The sequence below is a fragment of the Patagioenas fasciata genome, chromosome 3 (genome assembly GCF_037038585.1).
Source record: "Patagioenas fasciata isolate bPatFas1 chromosome 3, bPatFas1.hap1, whole genome shotgun sequence".
NCBI classification, from domain to species: domain Eukaryota; kingdom Metazoa; phylum Chordata; class Aves; order Columbiformes; family Columbidae; genus Patagioenas; species Patagioenas fasciata.
Window position 1 is genome coordinate 4844958 of NC_092522.1, and position 26559 is coordinate 4871516.

The 26559-nt window shown below is 40.3% G+C and overlaps 1 protein-coding gene across 2 annotated transcripts in view; it reads left to right on the top strand.

Annotated features, from left to right (window-relative positions):
* The window catches only part of PLCB1 (phospholipase C beta 1), a 367047-nt gene that overhangs the window by 305119 nt on the left and 35369 nt on the right, over nt 1-26559 (top strand). For both annotated transcript variants that reach the window (XM_065833460.2, XM_065833461.2), the window contains exons 30-31: nt 1844-1901; nt 2908-2994. In XM_065833460.2, coding sequence (XP_065689532.1) covers nt 1844-1901; nt 2908-2994 — 145 coding nt within the window. The remainder of the gene's footprint in view (nt 1-1843; nt 1902-2907; nt 2995-26559) is intronic.

The window sequence follows — 26559 nt, forward strand, 5'->3', positions numbered from 1 at the left end:
TCAAAGAAAGGTCTTAACCCTAGATACGAGGCAGCTTTTAGTCAGACTGTAATACCTCACCAGAGCAGTGGAGGCCTTCTTACTTCCACTGATCCTAATTTAATTTCCTGGGGCTAATCTAATCTTCTGTTCTGCGAGAGCTGAGAGCCTGGGTCAGGTGCAGAGCTGCCGAGGAGTGACACGGGGACATGCCAGTGAGTGACACGGGGACACGCTGATGTGCGGCGTGATGGAGTGAATCACCACGATGCTGTTAATCCAGATGCTGTTCCTCTGAGCATAAATAGGCTTAATGGCTTCAGTTTCTTCAGGTCTTGATTTCACCTTAATTTAGGTTTTTATTTGTGAGTTATCTTTTCTTCTTAACTCTGTTAAAGCTGCTCTCCAGAAGAAATAGCAGTAACACACCAGAAGGTTTGTTCTACTTTTGTGACAAATTCTCCTCCAGCGACAGCGTTACGCAGCGTGCACTGACTTCGGGTGGAAGAGAAAGCTCAGCTCTCAGGCTACAGTTTCTCTGAACAGGGACAGGAATACTGATTTCATTTATGCATCACCAGACAATACAAACTGTAGTTGTGTGAGTTGATTATATTCTTCCCAAGGGCATAGTATCTACATTTGTTTGTCCTCCTTCACTTGTTTTGGCAAGCAGCTCAAAAAGAAAATGGAGCATTTTAATCTTTTACTGTTTGCTAGGATATTCTTGTTACCAGTCTTTATTTTAGTAACATTTAAAAAGGCAGGAGGAACAAAAAAAACCCTAAATCTTTGCTTTAACTTGTAAAAAAGATGCAACCATGTTGCGTTTGCTGCATCTGAAAAGGTTTATACAGATTTTGGAGCTTCTCAGCATAGAATCTGTGTATTTGGTAATGCTGAAAGAAGGTCACGCACACGCCATGAACTGCATCAGATAATTTAAGAATCGATATTAGAGAATTTTAATAAACGTCCTAGGAAAAAAGATAACTAAATGAGAATAATTAATTATGAAAAAAGGGAGAAATACTTAATATGGTTAGAGCTAGTAGGAGACCATGGAAGTCATATTAGAAAAAAGTAGTTAGTCATGATGAAAATGTTATTGCAGTAAAAATCAATTGCAATAGGAAATGATTTGCTGAGAGGCTAATGAGACACTAGTGAGAAAAGCCATGCACCCAGGGCTTGTGTAACTACCTAAAACCATGAGACTTTAGTGCAATGAGGTGTTAGAGTACTGTCCTGAATCTCACTTTTCCACAAATCATTGTTTGATGTGTGTTTATCCCTTTGGGGGATCTCATCTTCAGCCTTTGACTTTACCTAACAACTAGCTCCTAGAGTCTCTTCAAGTATTTCCTCCAAGTTCAGCTTCATGTGGTTTACATCGCAAAGCTGGGGACCAAAGTCAAGTCTGGCTGCTCTTTATGGGAGCTTTACCATTGGCTCTGAGGTGTCAGCAGCAGTATCTGCTCGCCGACAGAAACTTTCTCTACTATATAATGTGCCACGATGTGGCAGTGTGCATCTACTGATGATCCTGCGCTCTCCCAGGCTGGCACTGGGGCCTTAAGCAATACGGCCGTCACCCTGAAGATGTGGCAGTACCCGCTGGGAAAAGCCTGTTGTGGAAGAGCAGGGGCTTTGTTGTGGTTTGTCGTGGGAGATCACGGGGAAATCTGGGCCCTTCAAATAATAAAGACACAGCCTGTTACAAAAGGCGCATTCAGGAAGTGGATAATAGTTAAGTAGGTAGATACATAAATTTAAAACATTAATTTTTAAGGTAACAAGCGGGATTAAAATAGATTGGTGCGATCTTATTGATTACAATAACTTGTTGATTGCTTCTCCCCAGAGAGAAGACTGAAATGATTCGATCATATATCCAGGAGGTGGTGCAGTACATAAAACGGGTATGTCAGGCCATGTGGTTATTTTTCAGTTTGGGGGTAGAACGTAAGCTTTCTGATTTATTCAGCTGCAGATTCTAAGCCTCAGTATAAAGATTCTGCAAATGTTCGTTTTTAACAGATGCCATGTAGACTTGACATTCCAGTTAATGGAAAACTGGAATTTTAGACAGATTTTGATTAATTGTTAGTCAGTGTCTGGAGAATGGTGCTAAGAGGGGGAGATTTTAACACAGTCATGATGACATCTTTGAATGTCCTGTATTTATTCATGGAAAAATGTACCAGTTTTTTTAATTGGCTCCCTGTCTCATGAATGCAAAGACTGGGTAAGTAACTCTGAAAGTCACTAAACATTTAATTGCAGCTATAGGTGGTTTACACTGAGCCTAAAGTACGCACCACAGTGTTTTGATGTGTGAAATCACTATGAAACATAGACCACTACTGAATTTTCTCTTAATTTCATTGCAGAGATAGTTCAGTTCAAAGTTGGCCCATTTTTGCTCACAGAGACCTTGATTCAAGAAGCAACCTAAAGAATTAACAAATTAAGTATGTTTCATTGCTCTTGGAGTCAGACGAATGTCTGAGAGCTTTATTAAATGAGGCCCAGAATTTATCAGCCTGTTCATTTAGGACTCTGGGATACAAATACTCCTCTTCTGAGAACAGGGGCCATCTCACACTGCTCATGCAATGAAAGCTAAAGCAAAATAATAAGATTTTTTAAAATGCAATATGCTTTTAATCACATTAGAAGTCTACAGTAGGTCCTTTAGACATTTCTGATTCTAAATCCCATGCATGAAATCTGAGATATATTGTCCACATACAACAGTTGTGCTCAGGGATGCTTGTGACAATGGCGTGTAGGTTCATATTAGAATTGTGTATAGTTTTGATGATAACATTTTGATTTTGATGGATGAAATATTTGTTGGAGAATAGGTTGGGAAAGTGAGGATCAGCAATCTCTGAACAAAGATTCTCTGTTCTTTTGTTACAGCTAGAAGATGCTCAGAGTAAAAGACAGGAGAAACTTGTAGAAAAACACAAGGAGATTCGTCAGCAAATACTGGATGAAAAGCCTAAGGTAACAAGGTTTTGAACAATGTTTACACTGCTAAAAAATGTCTGCCAGGAAAGAAAGTGTTCTTACAGCAGGTAGGATGATGTTTATACAGTGAAAGTCCATTTATAGCGTCATAGCCATTGTCTCTAATATTCAGGGTGAAAAAAGATCAAGTGGAGCACCACTTCAAGTGCAGATGAGATATAATGGAGTTTATTTTTTAGTACTCATGTTGTTAAAAAGCTTTCGGTGTAAATGGTGCTTTTGACCAGCAGAGTGTGCCCTTCCCTCTTTTGTGCTTTAGCAGTACAAAAACAAAACACAGTTTACATTGAAAAGGAAAAGAGATATCTCTTTAGCATGCTTGCTGCAGATATTTGTGATAATTGATGAGGATATATTTTTGTGGGAAACAATGAGTGTTTTCATAATCTTAGTGCTTAATATTCAACATTGCTTGCTGGCTTTCCTCTGTTCGATTTTGTGCACTGCATCTACACATAATTTGGTTTTCCATCCTAAAGATTGTGTGCTGACTCTTGCTCCTAGTGAAGCTGGTGGTAGTTTTGCCATTGACTTCAGTAGAGGAGGTTCAGAGTCCTCCACTTGTACACGATTTCCCCGTGGGAAGAATGGGTAACAATATAATCAGACTTGTTTTCAGCAGAGTTCGTATCCGAGAATGATTCTTCACAGCCCATTGTGTCATGTCTGCTTTCATTTTTTCTGCACTTGCTCAAATGTGTGTTACAGGCTTCACTTTTCATTCCTTGTCTGTGTCCTCAGTCCTAATGTTTCCGTGCTTGTATTACAGCTTCAGTTCTAGCATTGGGTGTCAGCTAATCAGTCTTGTCATGGCATTTCTCTGAAATATCCAGAAAATAAATTAGCCTGTGGTATGAATAGCTGGAAGTTTACAATAGTTTGGGAAAACAAAAATGTTTGCATTTCTGATTTTCTACTCATCTTTTTTAAAAACATGTTTGTAAATAAGCTGGAAATTTCTGATGTCGTGGGCATCTGGGTGTAAAGACTGTACTTATGGTTTCTGTTTGGTGCTGTAGGATCTGAGCTTCTCAGGCATGTGAACTAAAAGGACTGGAATTGAAATGCTGGAATTCTATATTTCAAAGAATAGTCTGTCCCAGGCGCTGCCCACGTGCCCAGCGTGGCAGTAACCGCCCTCCCTGCTCTGTTCTCGCATTTCTCCTGAGAAAACCCTCTGCACTAATGTGCCTCATAAGGCCTGGCTGCATTTTAGGTTATTTTTCCCCTTTCCCACATACTGAAATGGGCAGACTTGGCTGAATTTATGGTGGTATGTGCCTCTTGCTGGCATGGGAGGATTTAGACAAAACATAATTACTCATTTTATTAAGTCTCTTTTTATGTTTTGCTTCATGTTCATATTTCATATCCATATTTGCTTCCTTAGTGACAGGCCATATGATATAAAATGGATCAAATGAATTCCCCACTGAGAAGAACCGATGTATTTTATGCAAACAGCAGCCTTTCTAGGGGCAGCTTTTTGAACAGGCCAGTCTCTCATGCTTCAGTATTCCAACGCCCACTAAAATTTATGCTAGCTGTGTTAAAATGGTTTTCTGGCAGTATCAACTCAACCCCTAAACAAAGAGTTTAATGTATTAAGAGGGAAGGAATTTTTAGTGATTTACCGATAGTTCTTTGGAGACAGATTTGCCATCATCAGACGCTGTCATTTGGTTATTTATTACTGATTCACAGCTCATTGTGCTATGACTTCGTGCACAGAGCTCTGGCATAGCCAGGAAGAATATAGTTTCACAAAGCGTTGCCAACAGGCTGCCACACCAGTGAGGTTTTTGGGTTTGGGGGTTTGTTGGTTGGTTTGATTTAGGTTTTTTTAAGTATGAGTTTGCAGCTTCGTTTGTTGCAGTATGTGTGGTCACCAGAGGAATATTTCCTTTAGAGTGCTGGCATTTTAGACAACAGCTTTTAGAAACTGCACAAGATACATGCAAATTAGTTCCCCGTACTGGAAGCAGAGGGCTTGCTTTTCATTTAAAATATTATATATTGAGATAGAAGTACTTAACTCACAACCGATTTGTACCCTTAAACTCTGCCTCTCCCTTATAGGTATAATTTCTTGTTAATGTTTGGATGTGAGACTGTTTTGCAGCTTTCATTTGTTTTTTGTGTAACAAAAAGCTTTCCACAAAAGAGTTGGGGAGTTCCTGAGCTGATACTGTTAGGCAAAAGATTGGAAATAGTTTGTCAGCTTGTGGTCCTGCTGAAATCAGAATAGGCGTTGGCTTTAATGGGCCCCAAATGTGTAAGTATTGAGGATATCTCTATGGCAAACAAATCTATGATGCTCTAGAAGCTAGAAATCGAATATTATCATCAAATCTGTGCGTGTGCATATGGAAACAAGCCAACCACTCCCACAGAAGTGTTTGAAAAAGGAGACTGTTGCCTAATTAAGAAGTCCAATACTGACTATAGGTCAAAAACTCGCCATTTCAGTGAAAGCATAGTGGAAACAAAGTTCAAATGCTCTCCTGCCACTGGCTTTTTCCTAGCAGCATCATTTTTTTCTTTTTTCTCTTTTTTTTTTTCTTACCTTATCTACTGGCAGCTTTATTATCAGCAACAGCTTGTATTTCTTTTCTCCCTCATTCTAATTCTTTGTCTCCCTCTCTTAGTCATTGATACACGTTAAGCTTGTCCTGTCCTTATCTGCTTCCCCTTGGGCATCTCTTCCGTGCCCTGGAGGCTGCTGTAAAAATGCAACTCTTTACACCACAGTCCTGAATTCTATACGTTAGAGCAGTGTGTGATTTTAGGTTCTCCACTCCAGCCTGTGTCTGCCTCTTATTATCTAAGCACAGACGAGTGCATTGAGGATGGACATGGTCATTGCATCTTAATTTCTCTGTCCTTGACAGCCTGTGCGTCAAATGAAACATGTGCATTTCCTTCTCCCCGCCCTTGCCGCCAATTTCATTGTAATTACAAAAATCAATACACATGAGACATGACAAGGAATTAATTATTTTTTCTGAGAATCGCCTCGGTTACAGTAAATAGACCCAAGCTTCCTCTAATTGAAATCAATGAGACTTTTGTTAGTCATGCTCATGGGTCAGAGTAACACTTAAATCTCAATGAAACAGCCAAGACTCCTGTGCTCTTGCAGTCAGCTCCTGCTCCCAGCCGAGTTAACTGGCCTCTTCTGGCTTCAAGTGGACCTTATTCTTCCAGCCCCAGCTGTCAAGGAAGATGTAACTCACGTGGTTCCTCATTTCGTAGCCCATGTTTGTGTTTCTGCTCACACATACTCTACTGTTCGCAACCTCAGCTTGGCCAGGGCCTTGCCAGATGGTGTGGCCTCCTGCAGAGAGGTGGAAAATGGCATTTTTCAGGGTGAGGCTTTATCTGTGGGAAAAGGGGCGCCATAAGATGAGCAAACTTTCCTCTAAGTTTAGCATCTCTCTAGTCTTTCACATGAATGAAGAGAATACAGCCTTGAGGTATAAAATTCTTTTCTCCCTCAAAAAGTAAAGTGAAACACTTTTTAAGATTATCAATCAGTTCTTGATAATGGAAAATAAAAGCATCTGATGCACTCTAACTTACAAAGAACACAGATCTATTATCTTGCATTTGGACATGTGTTATTAATTGTACCCAACGGGAGTCGACTCTTCAACATCCAGTCAATAATTAATCATAACTGAAAAAATTATAGGGACATAAAATGATACATATTCAAGCAGAACGAATTAACGAGATGATGATCATTTACAGCAGTCAGCCTCTCTTAACTCTAGTGTCGTCTTCCCATGCCGTAGGGCTGGAAGGGACCTCCAAGGTCTCTCTTCTCCGGGCTGCCTGTTTTCAGAGACCATCACATCTCACGTAAGCCTGTTAATGAAACAGTGCTGGACAATGGCTCCTTTCTTCTGAGTGCTATTTAAATAACAATTTTTGAAAACCCAGTGAATAGTTTCATAGATTTCTGATCGATGCCTTCTGATTTCTCAGAATATCCAAAAATACATCGATCTTTGTGAAAGTTACAGCTTGTCATGGGTGCTTCAGGTAAAACTTTGTGATTATTTTCATGCAGATAATGTTGAGTTAAATGGAGCTGTTACTGCCAATAGGGTCAGCAGAATCACTGTTCTAACTTTAGAAAGAAGTTGAATACAGCAAATGTATTTTACAGCACTGTTAAGCTTGATTTCAGAGCTCAGAGCCACCCTATTAGCTCATCGGGAAGAGAGCAGCTCTTAGGAACTTTGATGACTATTCCAGTGTCCTTTCAGCTCACTGCATAATTCACAATAACAATGCACTGTCCACCACAATCGCTTTTTTATCCTTTACACCCCTGTAGGAAGCCAAACTGTGTTTCAGGCTAGCTGCACTTAATTCAAACCCGTCTAAATGCATTCCAGTTCAGCCGCAGGCGACTAGTCAAGAATTCAGCGAAGGAGTTCGGAGAAAAAGGTTATTTTAGTTTACTGAGTTTCATGGGACTTCGCATTGCATGGGGGGAAGTTGCCCTCTTAAAGTAGTATTCAGACGCACTGCAAAATGACATGAAAACAAAGAGTTGATAGCCACTGTAATACTTGAAAATTTCTCCTTTTATTTTCTCCCTGTTGAAGTAAACAATATTTCTTCTTTTAGTTCATTCAATTTAAACATTTCTAAAGTTTAAAAAGAAATTTCTCTTGTATCTGTGGCTGCGAAGCTAAAATGACTTATGGCAATATCTGCCAAAAAAACTGAGAATCAAGAGGATTGAAATAATTCACTGTTTGTTTCACCGTTCAGCTTTGGGTTTTGGTGCTTGTATATTTGTCAGACGGGAATAATAAAATGCTTCTCTACTTCATTAAATGGGCAACAGCATGGAGAGATGAATGGAATTTTCTTAGCCTCAGTGAACAACAAATATTTAAACCGAATATTTAAAAATAAAAAATATTCTAGACTGAGATTTCCAAATCTGTCTGTGGCTTGATCTGGCGTCTTCCCACTTCTGGAGCTGGGCTTGCATTTAAATTGAAGGATGCAGTTTGAATGGACTGTTCATTTGACCATCTTGGCACTTTGCTCAGCACCTCTCAGCATCAGGTCCTAAGTGACAATCAGCCTGATTATCTATTGATCTTCGAGTAGCTTAAGCCCTGATGTTTCTTTAAATGTTTGATTAGTGCAATTGCTAAGGAGTCCCTGGTTGCAGAGTATTTTTTCGGGAACCCTAGGTTGTCTCTTTTTTTCTGTTTCTCCCAATGGATAAACACTGCAGAATGCACTTTCAGCCTGGAAATTGAGTAGTAAGTAATCTCACTTGTCTTGTTAAAATGAAATAGACTGACCTTTATCCTATGCCAGTTTTATACCAATAAAACTGCCTTGAGCTCTGTGATGTGACTAGCTCATCACTAGGCCTGAGATCAAAAGACTTCAGTCCAAATAACAGGATGCTCGAAAGATTATTTTCAATTAAGACCTTGCTTACTTGCTTGTTTACATTTTTTCTTCACAAATTCACATTTTGAATGATTGTTTATTTTTCCGGCAAAATAAATATTACAGTGTGAGAAGTGGATATCAGGTCACAAAAGATAGATCTAACAATTTGAAGTGATATTTATTGTGTTAATTAAGTATCTCCCAGTGTTGATGTTGCACATATACGTATGTCTTGGGAACACCAACTTTCAAATGAACAGCATCACATTTCCAGTGTGATAAGCAAAATGCTTTTAAAATTTATGTTAATGAATTCTGATGTCATTTCCTTTAAATGAAGATGTCACAAACTCTTTGTAGGAAGAATGTAAACATAAAGAAATATTTTCATGAACAGGGCATGAGGGAAAATATGAGAAATTTAGATTGGAGGTCATGGATAGAAGGTGATATTTTTCTCATATGGATCATTCTACTGGAAATCAGAGAATCTTGGGCTTGCTCTGGAGTTGCAAAAAGATGGAAAATAAATCATTTGAAAGGGCAAACTTATTTTCAGTTTGCGGTAGTGTAAATCAAAAGGACCATTATGAAGCTAGCAGAGTCGCTGGTGATTTAAACCGATCTGAGTGAAGGCAAGAGTATGGTCCATAACGGAGGTCGTGTGGCACACACTCGATTTGTGAAGGTTAGTGAGGTTTGCCTGGAGAATATGCTAGTGAAGGGGTTTTTTAAGAAAAGCTCCTGTCTGGTTGGGGGGTAAGGCACAAACATGAGAATTCTTACTGAAAGAAGAACACCCTTTTTGTTTTTTCTAATTTGCACAAATGAATCTCAGATAAGCACACGGCTCATGTCTCTGCCAGCTATGGTGGATTATTTAATTAGCCTTCCTGATACCTGTAGGGAAGATGAAATCCAAAGCGGAGCTCAGATTGTCCTGTGTTCCCAGCCCAACACTGAGAGGGGTCCCCACCGCTCAGAAACTCCCACTTTGCTGGAGAGACAGCAAAGGAAAATCTAAATATACAAATTCAGAGGCAGCATCCCCTGGATTCCTCCTCGTCCTCAGCAGAAAGCACAGCTGAACCCAGAACAGTCCGCTCTCAGGACAGTGCAGAGGTGCCTGTTTGAGAAACATCTTTCCGCTTTTGGAGACACATCCGGCTTTGCACCAACAACCACAACAGCACAGGGCAATGTATGGCATCCATACTGCTCCTCCAGGGCAAGCTGCGTGCCTTTACCACCCTTGTGGGCTTCTGTAATATCATGGAGGCATTGGATGGGAGAGCAGATTAGCCCAACTGGGTATGAATAATAAGCTATAAATGTGTCATTATGCAGATAAAAATGTGCATGTCCCCGATTCATAACAGGCTGCTGCAATGATCATCCATCAAAATGACAGAACAGACCGTGTTTCCTTGCAGTTGTTTCAAGGCACAGTCACCGTGTGCAAACAAACCCACTCGTTAAAAGCAAGAGAATTACTTGAAGTTGTACAGTAACAGATTTTACGGTGGGGCACTGTTACTCTAATTCTCTTACATGGTTAATTTGAGTTAGAAAGCAATTCAATTAAGGGGAAGAAAATGAAGTTATAAATTGCCATAAAAATGATCAGCTGTGTAATAAACATCAAAACGTAAAAATTATCCTTTCTCCCTTTGTAACATAAATTACTAAAGTAGACTGAACTTCTGATTTTAATGTTTATGAATAGTTAATCCTTCTCAAAACAAGTGAACTTCCTAGGCAGAGAATAGTGAGGTGTGTTTTACCATAGATTGAAGAGAAAAGTGGGAAAAGGATGTGAAAAATGAATATAGAGCTTCTATCTGCAAGCTCAAGTTCAAGATGATGACGTCCTAGAGAGAGCACATTGTCTTTGCAGAAGATGCTCCTCTGTGTACCGCAGGTGGGTAAGGATGATGAGAAAACGTCAACCTGGAGTGAATAGTGTAACTTTAAAAGGTCCCTTATCTTTTCTCTGTAGCCTCTCAAAGCGCTTTCATCTGCACTGTCCAGTTCTCTGCTCAAGTGTGCAACATCTGCTCGGGTTAAAGCAAAGTGCCAGGTGTCACTCGGTGACCCGCACCCCTGTGACCCAGCCCTGTGCTCGCTTTGATTCAGAATTTATTGCTTCCTGCAGCAAAAATTTCCCAAAGCGCGGACAAGTGGCCAGCAAGCCGCAAGGTAGCAAGCGCCTGTGGAAAAAAGAGCACAAAGCTAACTGGGGTGTTAACAGTATTTTCTCTGAAGAAAAACACAACTGAAAATGATGTGGAAAAGTTGAAGAGGCCAGGGACTGCAAACGATTTGCGTCAGGATGTTTAGTTTGGGCTGTGCAATATTTAAACCTGATGAGGGAAGTCCCTGCTAGGAAAATAATTGTGATTCTGCAAAGGCAAGTGCTCTGCATGCTAAATCTAAGTGAGCGACAGATCACCGACAAGCTGGTGACTCCCTCGCCTTTTCATGAGCTAGAATAGTGCACTATAAAAATACATTATAAAACATAAGCTAAATTGTGCATAGTGTGTGTTCATATATATAGTATATAAAACACATGGCAGCACACATACGTTTCAAATATAGTGCTTTATCTAGCATCTTATACATGTGTTCATCGCTCTCAGATTGAACTAGAATTGCTACAAAGGCAGAACCACATGCTCCTATACAACAGCAGCAACGGATTTGTTAATTATCAGAGCGTCAGTGCAACATGACGAATGACAAGAGATTCAGTTTGACGCAGCTAATGGAAAAATGTTAGAAGAAATATTAGTGCTTAGTATGTAAACTCATTAGAGAGATGTTTTAAAATGCATGAAATGGGGAAAGAAATATGTTCCTTAATGAACAGAGAAATAAAGTCACTGGTCCTACGAAGACTGTAAAATAGAAGATGAACAGCTTTGTATATGCAGGTTGTTTGTTAAGATAGTGCTTGTGTCTTTGTGTAGAATCAGTCTGTAAAGCAGAGCCATTAATGAAAATAATACATGTTAGGGATGCAGGTTGCTGTTATTTGTACACTCATAACAAGATAAGCACTGACTTTATTTACAGTGAGACACTTCAGGACAATAAAAATACTAGCAGAAAGGGTAACAGAAACAATGTATGTGAGTTTCAAAAGTATACCTGGATTAGAAAGTACATTTAGATTCACGAAGAAAATCCTAATTCTGGTGGTGAGGGGGGGTTGTTTTTTTTTAGAAACAACAAAAAAATTCTGCAAGAAGGAAACGTTGTCATTTTGAGATGCAGTATCTTTCCCAGCAGTTCAAGAGTACTAAGCTTGGTAGGGGAAGAAACCCTGTCTATCCAGAACAGAAAGCGCCCTCCCATCCGTGGTGACGGGGAAACCAGCATCTCGGCCGCGTTTCAGCGGGTGCTTCCCCTGCTTACTTGGGTGCAGCTTTCCAGGGTCTGGCAGCCCTCCGGATAGCAGAATGGCTGGGGGAAAGAGATTCCCTGGAAGGATGACTTTTCATTACACCTCTCCTGTGACTCATTTCCAACAAATCAGCATTTTCTGACAGTAGTTGCGCATAATTGCAGTAGTTGCATAATACAGTAGCTGTGGGTGATGGTAGTTCATAGGTTTGACTGTAGTGACTCAGTAATTATTCAGCCGTTGCTTGGAAAGAGGTTCTTGCCAAGAGATTGTGGAGTGTGACTAAGCACATAAACTACAGCTGTGTACCTGTAAACAATCTCTTTAATGGAGTCCTGGGGATTTGTAAGCTTTGTGTGGACTAAGTAGATCTGTCTAATCCAGATACAGAGCCCAGCTCAAGGATGGTCAAGGCAAAGTTTTAAACTCTTGTAATACTGACTTTTCCAAGTGAATGGTGGGTCAAGAGATCATTTGTAGGAAAATGTCATGATGGTGGTGGAAGTTCACAATATTTACTTGTTTTTCTCCCCGCCCCCCCCCCAAAAAAAGCTTAAGGAAAAATCAGTGGGTTTGTTCATCTGAGAGAAAATTTTCCTTTTCAAACCTACCGAGTATGGGGCGGGAAATCTCAGTCTTGGTTCATTCTGTCCACTTTGCAGCTTTCCCGGTTGGCTTCTCGTTTATAGAAATGAATGAAGACTTAATTTACTAAACAGAGAAGAGTTATCAGGCATACCATACCCTACTTATAATGGTAGGAAGTGTTTTCTCACTTTCTGTTTGGTTTGGGGTTTTTTTTCCTTTTTTTTCCTTTATTTCTTGACTTTGACACTTTGTCAGTTTTATTCATTCTCCTACTTGGCCTTCTCCATCTTGCAGTGAGATTCTTTTCATAGTATGTCATTTCTTTCTCATACTCTTTCCTTAGAGTTTCTTCCTGTACTCTTTCCTCCGTCTTCCTCTTTGCCATCACTTGCTGCTATGAAATTGCAAGGAGTATGTACAAGTACTTGTAGGAATAGTGTTTCGTTCAGATTAAAAGACATGTTTGAAGAAGTGTGAAGGGAAGAGATGTTAAAGAGCTGATGTGACATGGGCTACGTGTCTGTGAACTTGACTGTGTACGTGGAACATGTTCCAAAGTCTTTTATCAGATGAAAGATATGATACACAAGTTCTAAAGATGTATGAAAAAACAATCATTCGTATCACCCTAAAACTGGTGTAATAGGAAGAGTAATATTTAAAGTGAAAGCAATGAAAAGAATTTCAACTGGAACTAGAAGACAACTGAAAAGGAATGTGATACTGGGCTTAAAGAATTTAGATTACTAGTGAAGACTTCAGGGAGAAAATGAGAAATATAGATGAAAGGATCTTTACTGGGAAGATCCTTGGCTCATCCTCAATTATTACAATTTTCATCTTGTATCCAGTCCAACACAGCGAAAAGTGCAATGGAATCGCATCTATCCAAGTGGCAATCTTGAGTTGTGTGCTCACAAGTCTGTGAGCTGTAAGCCCTGTGGGCTTTATTCTGACAACCAGCTTAGTGATTCCAAGTTTATGGAACAGTGTGCAAGCCGTATGCTGCTGCAACCTGTGTGTGCTGCTGGTGATGGCAACCGCTGGACTTGCACTGAAGGCGTTCTGCTGGTATAGTTACCAAGGGGTGGTGAGGAAATGAGCAATTACAGCCTTGCTTTGGAGATCAAGGCCAAGGACTGATAGTGGATTAGACATGGATTGCTTAGCACTTGTGATAATTGCTGTCCCTGGGGTGGAGATGAGTGGCAGGTTCTGTGTAAGGAGAGGGGCTGCTGGAGCAGCAGACGATTGATGGCACCAGGAGCTGGGCAGCACTGCACTCAGTGCGCTGTGCATGTCAAGCTAATAAGAGAAACTACCCATAATTTGTCAGTTCTTCTGGTTTCTCTGTTGTGTTCAACCTGCTTTGTCAAGTTTTGCATGCATCATTTGACATGCCAAATGCTGGAGCAAATGCAAAGGAAACTATTAGTTAACTACAAATGTATTTCTGGAGTCCAAGGACAGGTACATTCTGTTGGGCTGTGCAGCCCAGCGGTGTGGAAATAGATATTTTTGGTAAATAAAGCAGTCCCTCCCCTCCCGAACATGGGTGCAATACATCTAGAAGTTGAATTTGCAAAATAATGTCGTGCACGCCCGTATCATTTCCCTCACTCTCCCTCTTTCTCTCCTTAAATACTCCGGTTGCAGAGGAACAGCACTAACTCCAGAGACACTGAGCTCCCTAATCTGAATTACCCCATGGCAGAGGGATTGGGCCATGTTCCCGGTGCACAGAAGAGGATCGAGTCTGGTTAGGTAGAGCACAGGCTGAATATCCTGAACACAGAATTACTGATAAAAGGCTCGTAGCGTGGACATCCCTCTTTTCCTTGGCAACAGCCCACAGACTGTCACCATTGCCGGGCTTTGGTTTGAAAGGGCCAGACAGACACAAAGTTTAGAGGTTAAGAACTGAATGTTGCTGAATACAAAATGAGAACATTTTTAGCTTGTCTTTTCAGCATGAATAAATTCTTCCCTATGTGTTTGGGGCTTTTTTCCTCTTTGGGTCCTGATCAGCTATTCACAGTCTTATTCATTGTTCAGTTTCCAGTAATATTCTACATTTCCTTTGATTTCTTTCCATCCTTTCTTAATGCAAAGGTGACTGCTGACAAGCAATTATACACCAGTTTTAGTGAAACAAATGCCCTTGATTTATAAATCAAGGGAGCCTACGAAACCTCGCCTAGCAACAGAAACAGACCTCAATTAAGATGAGATAAAACCAGGAAAGCTAATTTCTGTGATATGGTAATATTAACCACTCTCTTTTTGCAAAATGTGCCCTGCAAATATGTATCATAGAACAAACAAAATGCTTATAGTAATGTACAGATACCCTATAGCAGAATACAACAGTAAGATTTTATAATGCATCTGATAGGAGTTGCACTGAGATTCGCATCTTCAAAGACCTGGGAACACAGAGGCATTAACATAACTGTAGGTAGCCTACATATAATTTAAACCTATATAAATTCCTCCTGAGTGATGTTTTGGTTGAAGCAAATTGTGTTCCAGCCCCTGAGGTACCGAAAGGGCCCCTGGGTTTGTGATCTGAGATTGTGATTCCTGATCTGCTACAGGAGATTAATAAATGAAGGTTTGCTCGTGAGCCAGGCTCTTACCTGTACCTCACTAACCCCATCCCGGCCTGTGTGAAATTTAATCAAAGGGAAATTATAAGGAAATTTGACATGGAGTTAACTATAGTCCATTTGTTTACATTGATGTATCTGTGTGTATCTCTAATAGTAAATACGCAAACTCACTAGATATATTAAAGAACTTGCATAAGCTATATTTGTAGAGATTAGCTTGATAGAGACATTTTGGATGCATCAAGTTACAGTTGTTCACAGCCTTGCAGAATGTGAATTTAATTATTATAAAATTATTTTAGTGATTTTAAAACTGGCATGATCACCTTTCTGTTAATTACAGCCTGATTCAACCCCCAGGTTTTTTTCTGCCCTGTGAAATTGCATACTTAATATTCTGCTTCCCTCCTGGAAAGATAATAAATGGGGAAATAATTTTCTCCACCCAGTGGGAACCTTCCTTGGCAGCAAAATGGCATGAGGAGAGGGACCTCGGGCAATGAGCTGATGGGAGTTAAAGGTGCAATGCCCCATTGTTGTGGTTTATCAACCCAGGAGAAGGTGGCACACGGCACTGAACATCAGCGTGTGCTTGTTGCAACGTAGGGAAGAGCCTGAGCCTGTCCAAGGGAGCAGCTCATCAGGACCCAGAGGATCCATCTCCTTCCTTTCACCCTGTAGAAAACAGAATAGTAACCTCCTAGCTCCAGTGCCTAAGTCAGACAACACAAATTACCATCAGCCCTGCTTATCTGTATAAAACGGCCCTAATGCTCCTGAATTACATTAGGGATTTGTTAGGTTAAGCACATTTGAGATTATGAGGTGTTTAGATAATAAGGGGTATATAAATGCAAATTAGATGGTAAATATAGGAGAAAGTCGTGAAAAGAAGGTTTCACTGAGAATTAGCTGCTGGATAAATTCTCTTTTCAGCAATCTCTATGTAAACTGGAGTGACTGTTCACAGCAAGGAGAGAGTCTTTGCACTGCAAAGTACCCATTTCTGAATGTTGTCACACAGAAGAAGCTGAAAAGTATTTATATCTTCACCCCAAAGATTAGCGCATTGTGAATAATGGAGGATTGCAACCTAGAGAGATGGATTGGCAGGGGAGAAGACAAGTCAAGCATCAAAATGTTATCATCCATTCATTATGTGCATGACTTCCCAATTAACGGGATAAATCAGTACCTCTAGAGCTACATAAACCATAGTTCCCAACACGGGCTTCTCGAGTGTTTTATTTTTTCACTCCTGTTTATTGTGAATGCCTGGTTTCATAACTTGAAAACAAATGTTCTCCTCCTTCCGATCACTGTCCTTTCCCATTTTTCTGATTAGAAATGGTGTTTTTCATTTCTTTTCCTGCTTGTTAATCTGCCATTGCTGCTTCCTGGGATTATCTCAATGCTCTGACCTCCCTACCTGCTGCAGCTGGTGTGGGAGACAGGGAAGGCTCTTCCACCAAGAACTTCATGTAACAAAGTTCAGATTAATAGTGATAGCTTCATAGTTTGACATTCTTTAACATGTTAATACTCCAAGTAGTGAAGCACAGTTTCTGTTTCTACATTATTTTTCTCTGCTATATTCTGATAGTCCATTTTTATTCATCAAGACAAGATGTACTGGACTTAGTGCTCTAATTCTGTAATTGCTGTATATCCACCATAACTTGCTTATTCATATAGTTGTGTAAGTACATTTGCAGACTGACTGAGATCCTTCAGTGATTCAGACCTTTTTCTTTGGTTTTTATCTTTTGCTGAAGGGCTGTGTCTTAGCATTTTTAATCTTCTTTGCACACAAAGTACAAAAGCTGCGTAATGATCACCTTGACTGCTAATGCTGCTGTCATCAGTGCTCGTCTAGTTAGTCCCTTCCCAAGCCCATTCCAGTCCGATTCATCCGTAGATTGTTGTATCATTAAAAAATCCTGTTACTTTCTAGCTCACAAAAACAGGGAAAATTGTTGCACTTAGAGTTGATAGCACATTGTGAAAAAATTCTCGCCGCATCTTGTGTTGGTTTGTTGAGGTTATTGTCTGCCTTGCTTGCAGAGTTACTCACTGTGTAGAGAGCACTTACTAATGTCCTTTCCGCAGTGACTTGCTGATTGTTTTCCTGGTGGTAAATGGCTCTGCACAGCTTCCACTGAAAACAAGCTTCTCCAGTAAGTTTCATGATGGCTTTTCAGGTCAAGGCTTCTGTTTCTTCTTCAGATATCTATGGTGCAGAGTTATTGTCTGATGTATAAGCCTGTGACAACATGCAATATTAATAACAGTTTGTAAAATTATAAGTGTTATGTGAATAGTGACAAGTTGGCCTTCAGTTTTATATGAAAAGCTGCCCTCAGAGCATCAATTGATCCCACTTCATCTATTGCCGTACTAGATTTATATTTCCCCGAGGAAGTATCTTGGTTAGGATCATCTGTACAATTCTATATTGTGTGCAATATATTATTATTGTGACATATGAACCACAAATTATCCTTATTTAATACTCCAGTTTCCCCTGTTAGGAGTTTCCTATCAGCAGACACAGAGGCCTCACTGTTCTCAGCTGTCCCTCTCGATCCTCTGCAGCTATTAATGCTCCTCCTGCTTCAGCCTGTCACTCACACTCAAGTCCTCCATACATAAAACTTCACATAATTTCTGTAAAGTGTACGTACAGGCTGCAGTATGGGCTCATTAGTTACTCCAAGTGTGGCTCTCGAGACAGCAGCGATCCGGGGAGACCCCCGCAGCACAGACCTGCTGCTCTGCCAGGCTTCCCGTTGTGGCTCCGGAGGAAACAAAACAATATCCGCCAGCAGTTACATTCTATATTTCTTACTCATTTCACATAATAGCTTTTAAAAATGTTATCAATACTTAGCAGCTACCATCTTAGTTATGGGTGTTTTTAATATGCAATTAGATACAGGCTTTTGAGGCATTCTTTGTCTCATGAACATGGTAATTTGTAAAGAAATGAAGTTTCTAACCCATCTTTTAAATACCTCTTTACCAACTTCAATGCACCATTTAATCATGTCCCCCCTTTTTCTTTCTCTCCTTGTATGTTGCACTTCCATCTTTGTTTGGTGCAGAATATGGTATTGAATGACACACCAAGATGTTGTCTTTGACCTCCCTATCACTCCTTAATTCCACTGAAATTGCTTACTTTTTGTTGTTGATGGTTTTAATTTTTGTTATTGTAATCCACCAGTAAAAAAACAAGGATTCAATTCCTTGGGGGTGACATTTGGGATTCATTTATGGCATTAATCCATAGAAATGTTGCGTGTTAATATCTGGGATCAGTTTGTGGCCTGAATAGAAAGTGACCCTTTTTTGGGAGCTGCCAGCTGAACAAAGTGAGCAGAACGTGGTGGGTTCCCTCTGTTCTTGTTTCACCTGCTCTGTAGACATATCTCATGTATTTTCTTCAGGAATGTTGTGTTCCTGGCTTGTGCTTTCTCCGGACGTTTGGTCGGAGGCACCAGCCGGTGCCGGTGCAGCAGCGGCGCTCAGCGCTGCTCTTCATCCACCTCCGTCCCGTTCGCAGAGCTCCAAGCAGCCTGAGTTTCCCCTGGATCTCAGCCCATCAGATGATCCGCTGCCAAAAGTCAGGCTTTCCCACTTTCCACTTTTTCCTTGTTCTTCCCCAATTTGTACGTTTTCATTGCCAAACTCCCTTGGCAACTCTAGATAATGTGCGGTTGAACAGTCTTCTTCTGCTGTTGCAGAAGACAGGCCCTGGTATGTGGTTTGTGTTCGCCTCTGTCACGATTTAGCAGCAGAAAAATTCACATGTTTTTCAGGGTGTTCTTGACTCTAGTGCATGGTAATGCTTGCTGTCCAGGAGACTCATCTATGCAGGCAATACGAGTTTCTCAAATAATGGCAGTAGGGACTTCACATGAGGTGCCCACAGAACAAGTAATGTGAATAATGAAAAACTGCTCGAATGAGATAACTTGGATAAACAGCTCTTCAGGGGCAACATTATTATTATTATTATTTTATTATAAATTACTGATTAAGAAGAATAACTTTCAAGTTAGCATCTTGTCTTTTGAATACATCAAACTTTCATATTTATTGTTTTAGGCTCGTATACTTTAAAACAACCAACGCGTCAAATCAAGGTGGTGTGTTTTTTTGTTTTCAATAGTTCCTTAGTTGGGCTTATTTAGACTGACAATTTGATTTCTTAACACCATATACTTAAGAGTCTGGTGTATAATTCACCATGTAGATCATTATGTGGGCAGAAGATTACATATAACACTTCATTTTCCAAATGAATTGATCATAGCATACAGACCTTTAGAGCTGCTAAACAGAGAAAGCTAGAATTATAAATACAAATGCCATCTCTGAAGTACTTCAGTGAGTTATGCCCTTTGGAAAATGTTATCTATAATGACATTCAGGTGTCCACATGTAGTGTTATATCCCATATATCTTGCCAGATGTTGAATATTCACCCTTTTTACAGTTTCAAATTCATCTGCTACCATAAACAGCAGGCAACTGTGGGCTGTAATCATTCCATTCTGCATTTCTAAAAGATTTTATTTAATTTAAGTGGCTGAAACCATGGTATCCTCTTTGCTTTTTGGTACTTTCGGTTTTTTGAGGATTTTTTGGCCTTCCTCTTTATTGGGGCGTGGATAGACATCAGTGTCTTTGAAGAAAATGATTGTTGCTTAGCTTGGTTTTCTGTACCCATTATTCTTCTAGCATCCTTTCTTGAAAATAATGACTGTTACATAGTTAGAGACAGATTAAGTTTCAGCATAAAGGTAATATTTCACTTCCTCGTGGTTTTTTTGGGTCTCAGTCTCTACACATACATGGAAGTGTAGTGTGTTCTGCAGACCATTAGTTAAAAAGAGTACTGTTACCCTAGGAATATTTTATCTCTTTCACCTTTTTCTACTCGTGTGGGGATTTGTGCAATGAGATGAATAACAATTCAAGAAATAAGTGGGATTCTCTAATTGCATTTCCTCAGTTTTCAAGAGTTTTATCTTTTCACATTCCTGCACTGATTTAATTTAGTTCAATTAAATGATGAGTCTTAAAGTTCTAAAAATGTTTTATGAATTAAAGGGACCACGATATAATGTAACTGAAGAATACTTCAAGGGCAATAGGTGCAAAACTGGAGCTAAGGCTCATCTCACCTGAATTTAGATATGTACAAGAAACCTGTGTGCCTGTGCAAGTCCTCAGGTCCTTCGAGCCAAAGGATTGGTGCTAGGAAGCAATTCACCTAAACCATTTTATTGCCTGCTCTGCAAGAAGATTAGCATAAAACTTGTAGAGATTCCAGTAGGAACTATGACATTCATTTTGATTAAAAATTATATTGAGCGTGTGGGTTTTAAATGGTGTCAGCAAAACCAGCTCCAACCTCGCTGATTAAGGAGACAGGCATTACATTTCTTAAGCAAAGGATGAATTGAGATTAACTACTCTGACAGGTGTGAAACTCCCTTGATGTCCGTGAAAACAAATACAGGATGTCCTCAAAAAGACCGTATGTCATTTTTGTCATCTTTCAAGTACCCGGGAACCGCTTCACAGACAGTGGAGAGACACAACGAGGGGAACCTTAAAGTAGTGCTTCTGACTTTAAAATCTTACGTAGGTGAAAATACATGGTAGACAGACCACATTTTTTAATTTTAGAATTTATTCTGTAACCACTTCGGAGGGAGGAAAAAAATCTGTGCTTTCCAGTCTGTGTTGATCTTTCCCACTTGCCTTCATCCTTTACTGCCCTGTCATTTTAGAGGATTTTTTGTAGGCTCACAGAACTATACTTTTCTCCTAGCGAGTGGGTTTGATTGTGTCCTTGTTCTGCTTTCAGCCATTTCCAAATTGGGAACTGTTTGAAATTCTTGCTTCTTGGCTATGGGACTTTGGGCACTTTCTTTTCTTTTGGTTTACTCTTCATTATAACCCTAAAAGCACAGCTAAACTTGTGGTCAAGAGTGCAGTTGTGAAAAGAGCTGGAGTCACTTGATGACTTTTAAGCAGTTGATCAATTGAGTTAATAATTGGTGAACAGCTCTGTTTAGCTCCAGTGTGATTAACAGGGTGGTGCCACGGAGGATTTGGCCAAGCAGAGGTTTGAGATACCTTTTTTGGTTTTTTTTTTGCTCCTATGGCTTAATTGTGGCACTTTAAAATACAGAACTCCCCAGTGCACCATGATGGAAACACAGTTTCTCTTGGTCTGAGGCCAGTATTATATTAAGTGATCACTTCTAAAGACATCTGTTGTAGCCATTGCCTAGAAAAAAGGAGTTCAGCTGTAATAGATTGGTTGTGTACACTTTCAACAAAAAATTAAATATTTATACTTCCTAATTTATACTGTGTGCTCTGTTCCTTAACTAAAGAGCTATCCTGATTATGATCCATCTAGCTCTTCCAAAAGAGCAGAACAGAGCACTAACCCTAACAAAACTGTCCGTTTGTATTACTATTCCTAGAGTACGCCAGTTCTATACTATTGGAGACATTTGTCCCTTTTGATTGCTTAGTGATTGTCTCAAACCACAGCTGAATGATAAAGCTAATGATATTGTCTAACGTGCTCTGCGCCTCTGAGAGTGTGATTAAAATATAATGTCTTATGCCCACCAAGTAACCTCAAATTATCATTGCTGTCTTTATTCTGAACCCAAGTACAGCAGAACGTAGCACAGACAGACAATCAGAACTCCAGTTTTGAATCATAGTTGCAAGTGGGGTTGTAAGAATAAAAGGTTTTGCCTGCATCAGGTCTACAGCCAACAGTCACCCCGAGCTTTGTTAAAGATCATTAGAAAGACTTCAAGTCTGCTACTTTAGTTTTGCCATTATTTCTTCCAAATCACTGGGACAAAATTGAAACATCTTGAAATAAGGATTCCACTCTATTACACTCAATAAATTTTTATATAACCTACTTCCTTTGTTTTCTCCATGATTAAAATTTAAATGTTCCATAACGACAACATTTGAAAATAATATAAGGAGTATGTATCTGCTGGGGAAACATAACAGACAGAGCTATCTTTTTCCTCTGTGTTCTCTAAACCAAGGCACCACACCAACAGATGTTTTGTGCACTAGTGATTACTGGAATGAGAGAATCCCAGAATGTCAGGGACTGGAAGGGGCCTCGAAAGCTCATCCAGTGCAATCCCCCCACCAGAGCAGGAACACCCAGCTGAGGTTCCACAGGAAGGTGTCCAGGCGGGTTTGAATGTCTGCAGAGAAGGAGACTCCACAACCTCCCTGGGCAGCCTGGGCCAGGCTCTGTCACCCTCACTGAGAAGAAGTTTCTTCTCAAATTTAAGGGGAACCTCTTGTGTTCCAGTTTGAACCATTACCCCATATCCTACCAGTGGTTGTCACCGAGAAGAGCCTGGCTCCATCCTCCTGACACTCACCCTTTAGATACTTGTAAACATTAATGAGATCACCCCTCAGTCTCCTCCAAGCTCCAGAGCCCCAGCTCCCTCAGCCTTTCCTCACACGGGAGATGCTCCACTCCCTTCAGCATCTTTGTTGCCCTGCGCTGGACTCTCTCCAGCAGTTCCCTGTCCTTCTGGAACTGAGGGACCCGGAACTGGACACAATATTCCAGATGTGGTCTCACCAGGGCAGAGTAGAGGGAAAGGAGAACCTCTCTGGACCTACTGACCACCCCTCTTCTAATCCACCCCAGGATGCCATTGGCCTTTTTTGAGGGCACAGTGCTGCCTCATGGTCATAATTGGAATATTTGAGCTTTACTCATAATTCCTTCCCATGTTGCAGGATTTCTTTTCCATGGTCCTGGGCATGTGTCTGTGAGCCCCTCACTGCTGCATCTTGTCAACAGGTGGCACAACCCCCCAAAAGCTGTCCCATCACACCTGGCTGGTTACAGATGTTGCTGCTGTTCCCTGTAAATGTGTCAACATAGCCCATATAGAAATGTGAAGCTACAGTGCACGCAAAGCAGTTGCAAACTGCTGTTTGCAGGATCTAAAGAGTGAGCAAGTATGATTTTTTTTTTTACTAAATTTATCTGTTTCCTTGAAGGCAGACTTGCCAAAAGAAACCCTGTTTCTTCAAAGTATTGTTAACATAACCATAACAACTTGTGTTTTCTCTGAAAGAGAATTCATTTTTAAGTTGAGCCAAGGAGAAAAAAAATCAGTGGACTTGACAACAAAAGAAGGATCGGGGAAGTTCTAATGAAGCATCTGTTTGCATTGCTCTCATTTAAGGAACCTCTCTTCAGTTGTGTTTAGGTTTTTTGTCTGAAAACTGGAGGCTGTACCAAGAGCAAACAATTTCCAAGCACAGCACAGCATCTCAGACACCTTTACCTCTTTCCCACGCAACAGCAAATTAAACAGACACTTTGCCTCCTCCACAGACTTTTAAGTCGAAAAATAATCAGAGCCAGCAAAGGAGGAGGATGCTCTCTGCTAAGCAGCCCAGAGAGAGACCTGGCTCAAGTCACTTAGTCTGAGCTTTCACTGCACAGCCCTAATGGACATCAGATGCTCAAAGTTTTAATCAGATGCAGTAAAGTGTTATCCAGGCAGTATCATCAGATTTGGTGTCCAGCAAAATAGAAAAATATTAAAGTATGCTTATAAATAGCACTGTTGTTATATGAAGGTCAGGTCATCTCCTGGTTCTTTCTGCAGGTCTCTGACTCTGCAAAGCTGTGGGAGCTTTGCTGTGGGTTGAGTGCAATACACAACCTTAAATTTATAATAGGGTCCCTGTCTAGAACAGGCTTTCTGCTTTGCATTTGGTGCCTCCAAGTGAAGGCATTCTGGATAAAAAGATTCATGCAGAACAGAAGCTGTGGAATCAGGTCCACCAGATGGACATAGTGACAAGATCTAGACCTGTGCCATGAGGATCTGCTTTACCACAGTCTGAGGCTGATATACTGGTCAGGACAAAGATGCTTGCATTTTGTATGACAGACTAATCATAATAATTATATTAGACTTCCTATGAATACTTAATAAGTATTTGTAAAACAAGTTATTGTTCTATAGATAGTAAAAGTTCCAATTTACACATGAAAATTTGGCTTAAATTTAGGCTTTGGGCTTCCTCTGGTTTAAAAGGAAGAAGGGTTTTCTCTGATTTTTCATCTAAAAAAGGGATGCTCGGTATTTTTTCCAGAACTTTTGTGCTTTCCTCAATAATGACATAAATGCCATTTTTTTTGCTACTTCTTTTGGATTCTGTATGCGTGCATTATTTTCCTCTCTCAAAACTCAATTTGTGTCAAATAACAGAATTTTAAGACACAGCACTTTCCCGGGTAAATCTTTTCTATAAAGCGTAAATGTAGAGAAAACAATAGTTACATTTCCGTCTTTGTTTTGCTTTGCAAGATATCTTTGTCATCTCTCATCCATGACTGGAATGTCTTTTCTAGGCGTCTTTCAAGTCTTAGAGGGTCAGGGATCTTCTTGGTGAAAAACAACACCGTGTCTGGCAGTGCGGCGAACACCAGGGGCTCAGCAGGGTCAAAGTGTTCCTGATGCACCGTCCCGTGGTTCCGCTAGCACGATAACCTTGCAGAGCTATGGGGACAGGGGAAGTACTTGTGGTGCTAGACAAAATTAGGCTCACAAGACCTACAAGTTGGAGAGAAGCTCGTCAGGGAATGGTTCCTTCTGTAATTGAGCCGGGTTTAGGGTCTACTTTTAGGTACTACTCAACAGGAGTAATTCAGAATTCCAGCTAATGTAATGGTAGATCATGAGTGTAACTCTTCACATCTTTGTTCAATAATAAATTATTCAGTTCACTGATAAAGTTTTATTTTAGTCTATGTCCTGCCAATTATTTTCATTTACTCTGTTATCTGTAATCACCTCATTAGCACTGTCTGCATTATGATGATATAACTGCTTCTCCCTGAGTTTGTATTTCCCTGCTCCTTTCATTGATATGGGATGGGATGATTTCCAACTTGCATCTGTCACCTCCTCCTTAATCTGTGATAGAACATTAGATTTGTTTCTCTGCAGTCATTACGGTTTCTGCTTTCCTGTCTCAAAGCCTGGAGGGTTTATGTTTTTAAAAGCATTCTGTTTTCATCTAAAAGAGTTATTGAGGTATACGTGCCAAGCTTCATGCACCACACTAAACTCTCCTGAGGGTCTGGCTGTGAACTTTCACAACAGGAGCTGCTGAATGCTCAAGACTCTTCACAGTTTGGCTTCATTCATAGGTGCCAAGCCCTCAAAAGTCTGTCAAAGCTAAGTAGATTGAAAATGGGATCGGAGACCACTTCGGAAATGACATTTTCAGAGTTAAAATTCTTGTTGAATGGTGCTTTGCAAAGAGCTAAAACTTTACTAAAACTTGGACTCCAGGACTGAAGTCAGTCTTTCACTACTAGAGATCACGACCAGGAAGGCCATCTTGAAGGTGGAAATTGTTTTACCTACATCTGCTCTAAAGCTCTTGTACCTTTGTACAGCACCTGGTACTGGCCAAGGGCAGAGGCAAAGCACAGGTCTTAGTCAACCTTGGTCTCATTCAGTCTGGTAGTTATTAATGTTATATTCCTAAAGCCCTGAGCAATTTGGGGAATCTGACCTACAATGACCAAATGTCACTTCTAGTATTCTTGCATATCTCCACATTGTAGTCAAGGCAGACATTATGTTGTCCCACTTATCTTTATTTAAGCACAGACAAAGAGTCTCCCCATGACCGTCTGTATTTTTTATTAGAAACTCTACATGACTTTTGTGTGTATCATATCTTCATTCTTCCTTTCTAAAGCTGACATATTACTGTTGTCGTTATGTATGTGGTGCCAGCATGAGAGTGTTTGGCTCTTCATTAGTTGTCTGTGTGTAAACCAATCGCTTCTAATTATTTTGAAGAATTCCTTTAGTAAATAAGGAAATGAAAGGCATTCAGATGCCCTGTTTTAGAAAGAAGTCGGAAGCATCATGCTACCACCCTGTTGGAACAGATGTATCTGGTATGCAAAATGTATATGCCACATGTGGGCTAACTATGAAACAAAATTAAATTTTTAATCAAAGTCTCCATGCATTTCCAGAGTATTAAACAGCAGATTGTTAGGCATGTAAGTAGGTCACACGTTGCGTTGAGCGATTGTGCTTTGTCCTTCGCCATCTGGCAACATGAATCAACGTCAGCTGGATGCAAATATGATTTTGCAAAGGTGACCTTGGTAACAGGATTGGTCCACTGAGCGGAGACTACAGGAGCGTTGCCTGCCATCACAAGAATACTTGAAGGGAATATCCCGAAGTCTGGGAAATCTCACGGTTGCTACTACCAGTTTGGTAGGCTGCTCTTTGTCAGTGATGGCTACATTTAGTTTCAAATCAGGGATTACTTTAATTGCTACAGGCATACTTATATTTCAGTGAATGACTGAGGATTCAATGAAATTCAGGGTTAGGTATAAATGAGGCGGAAGACACG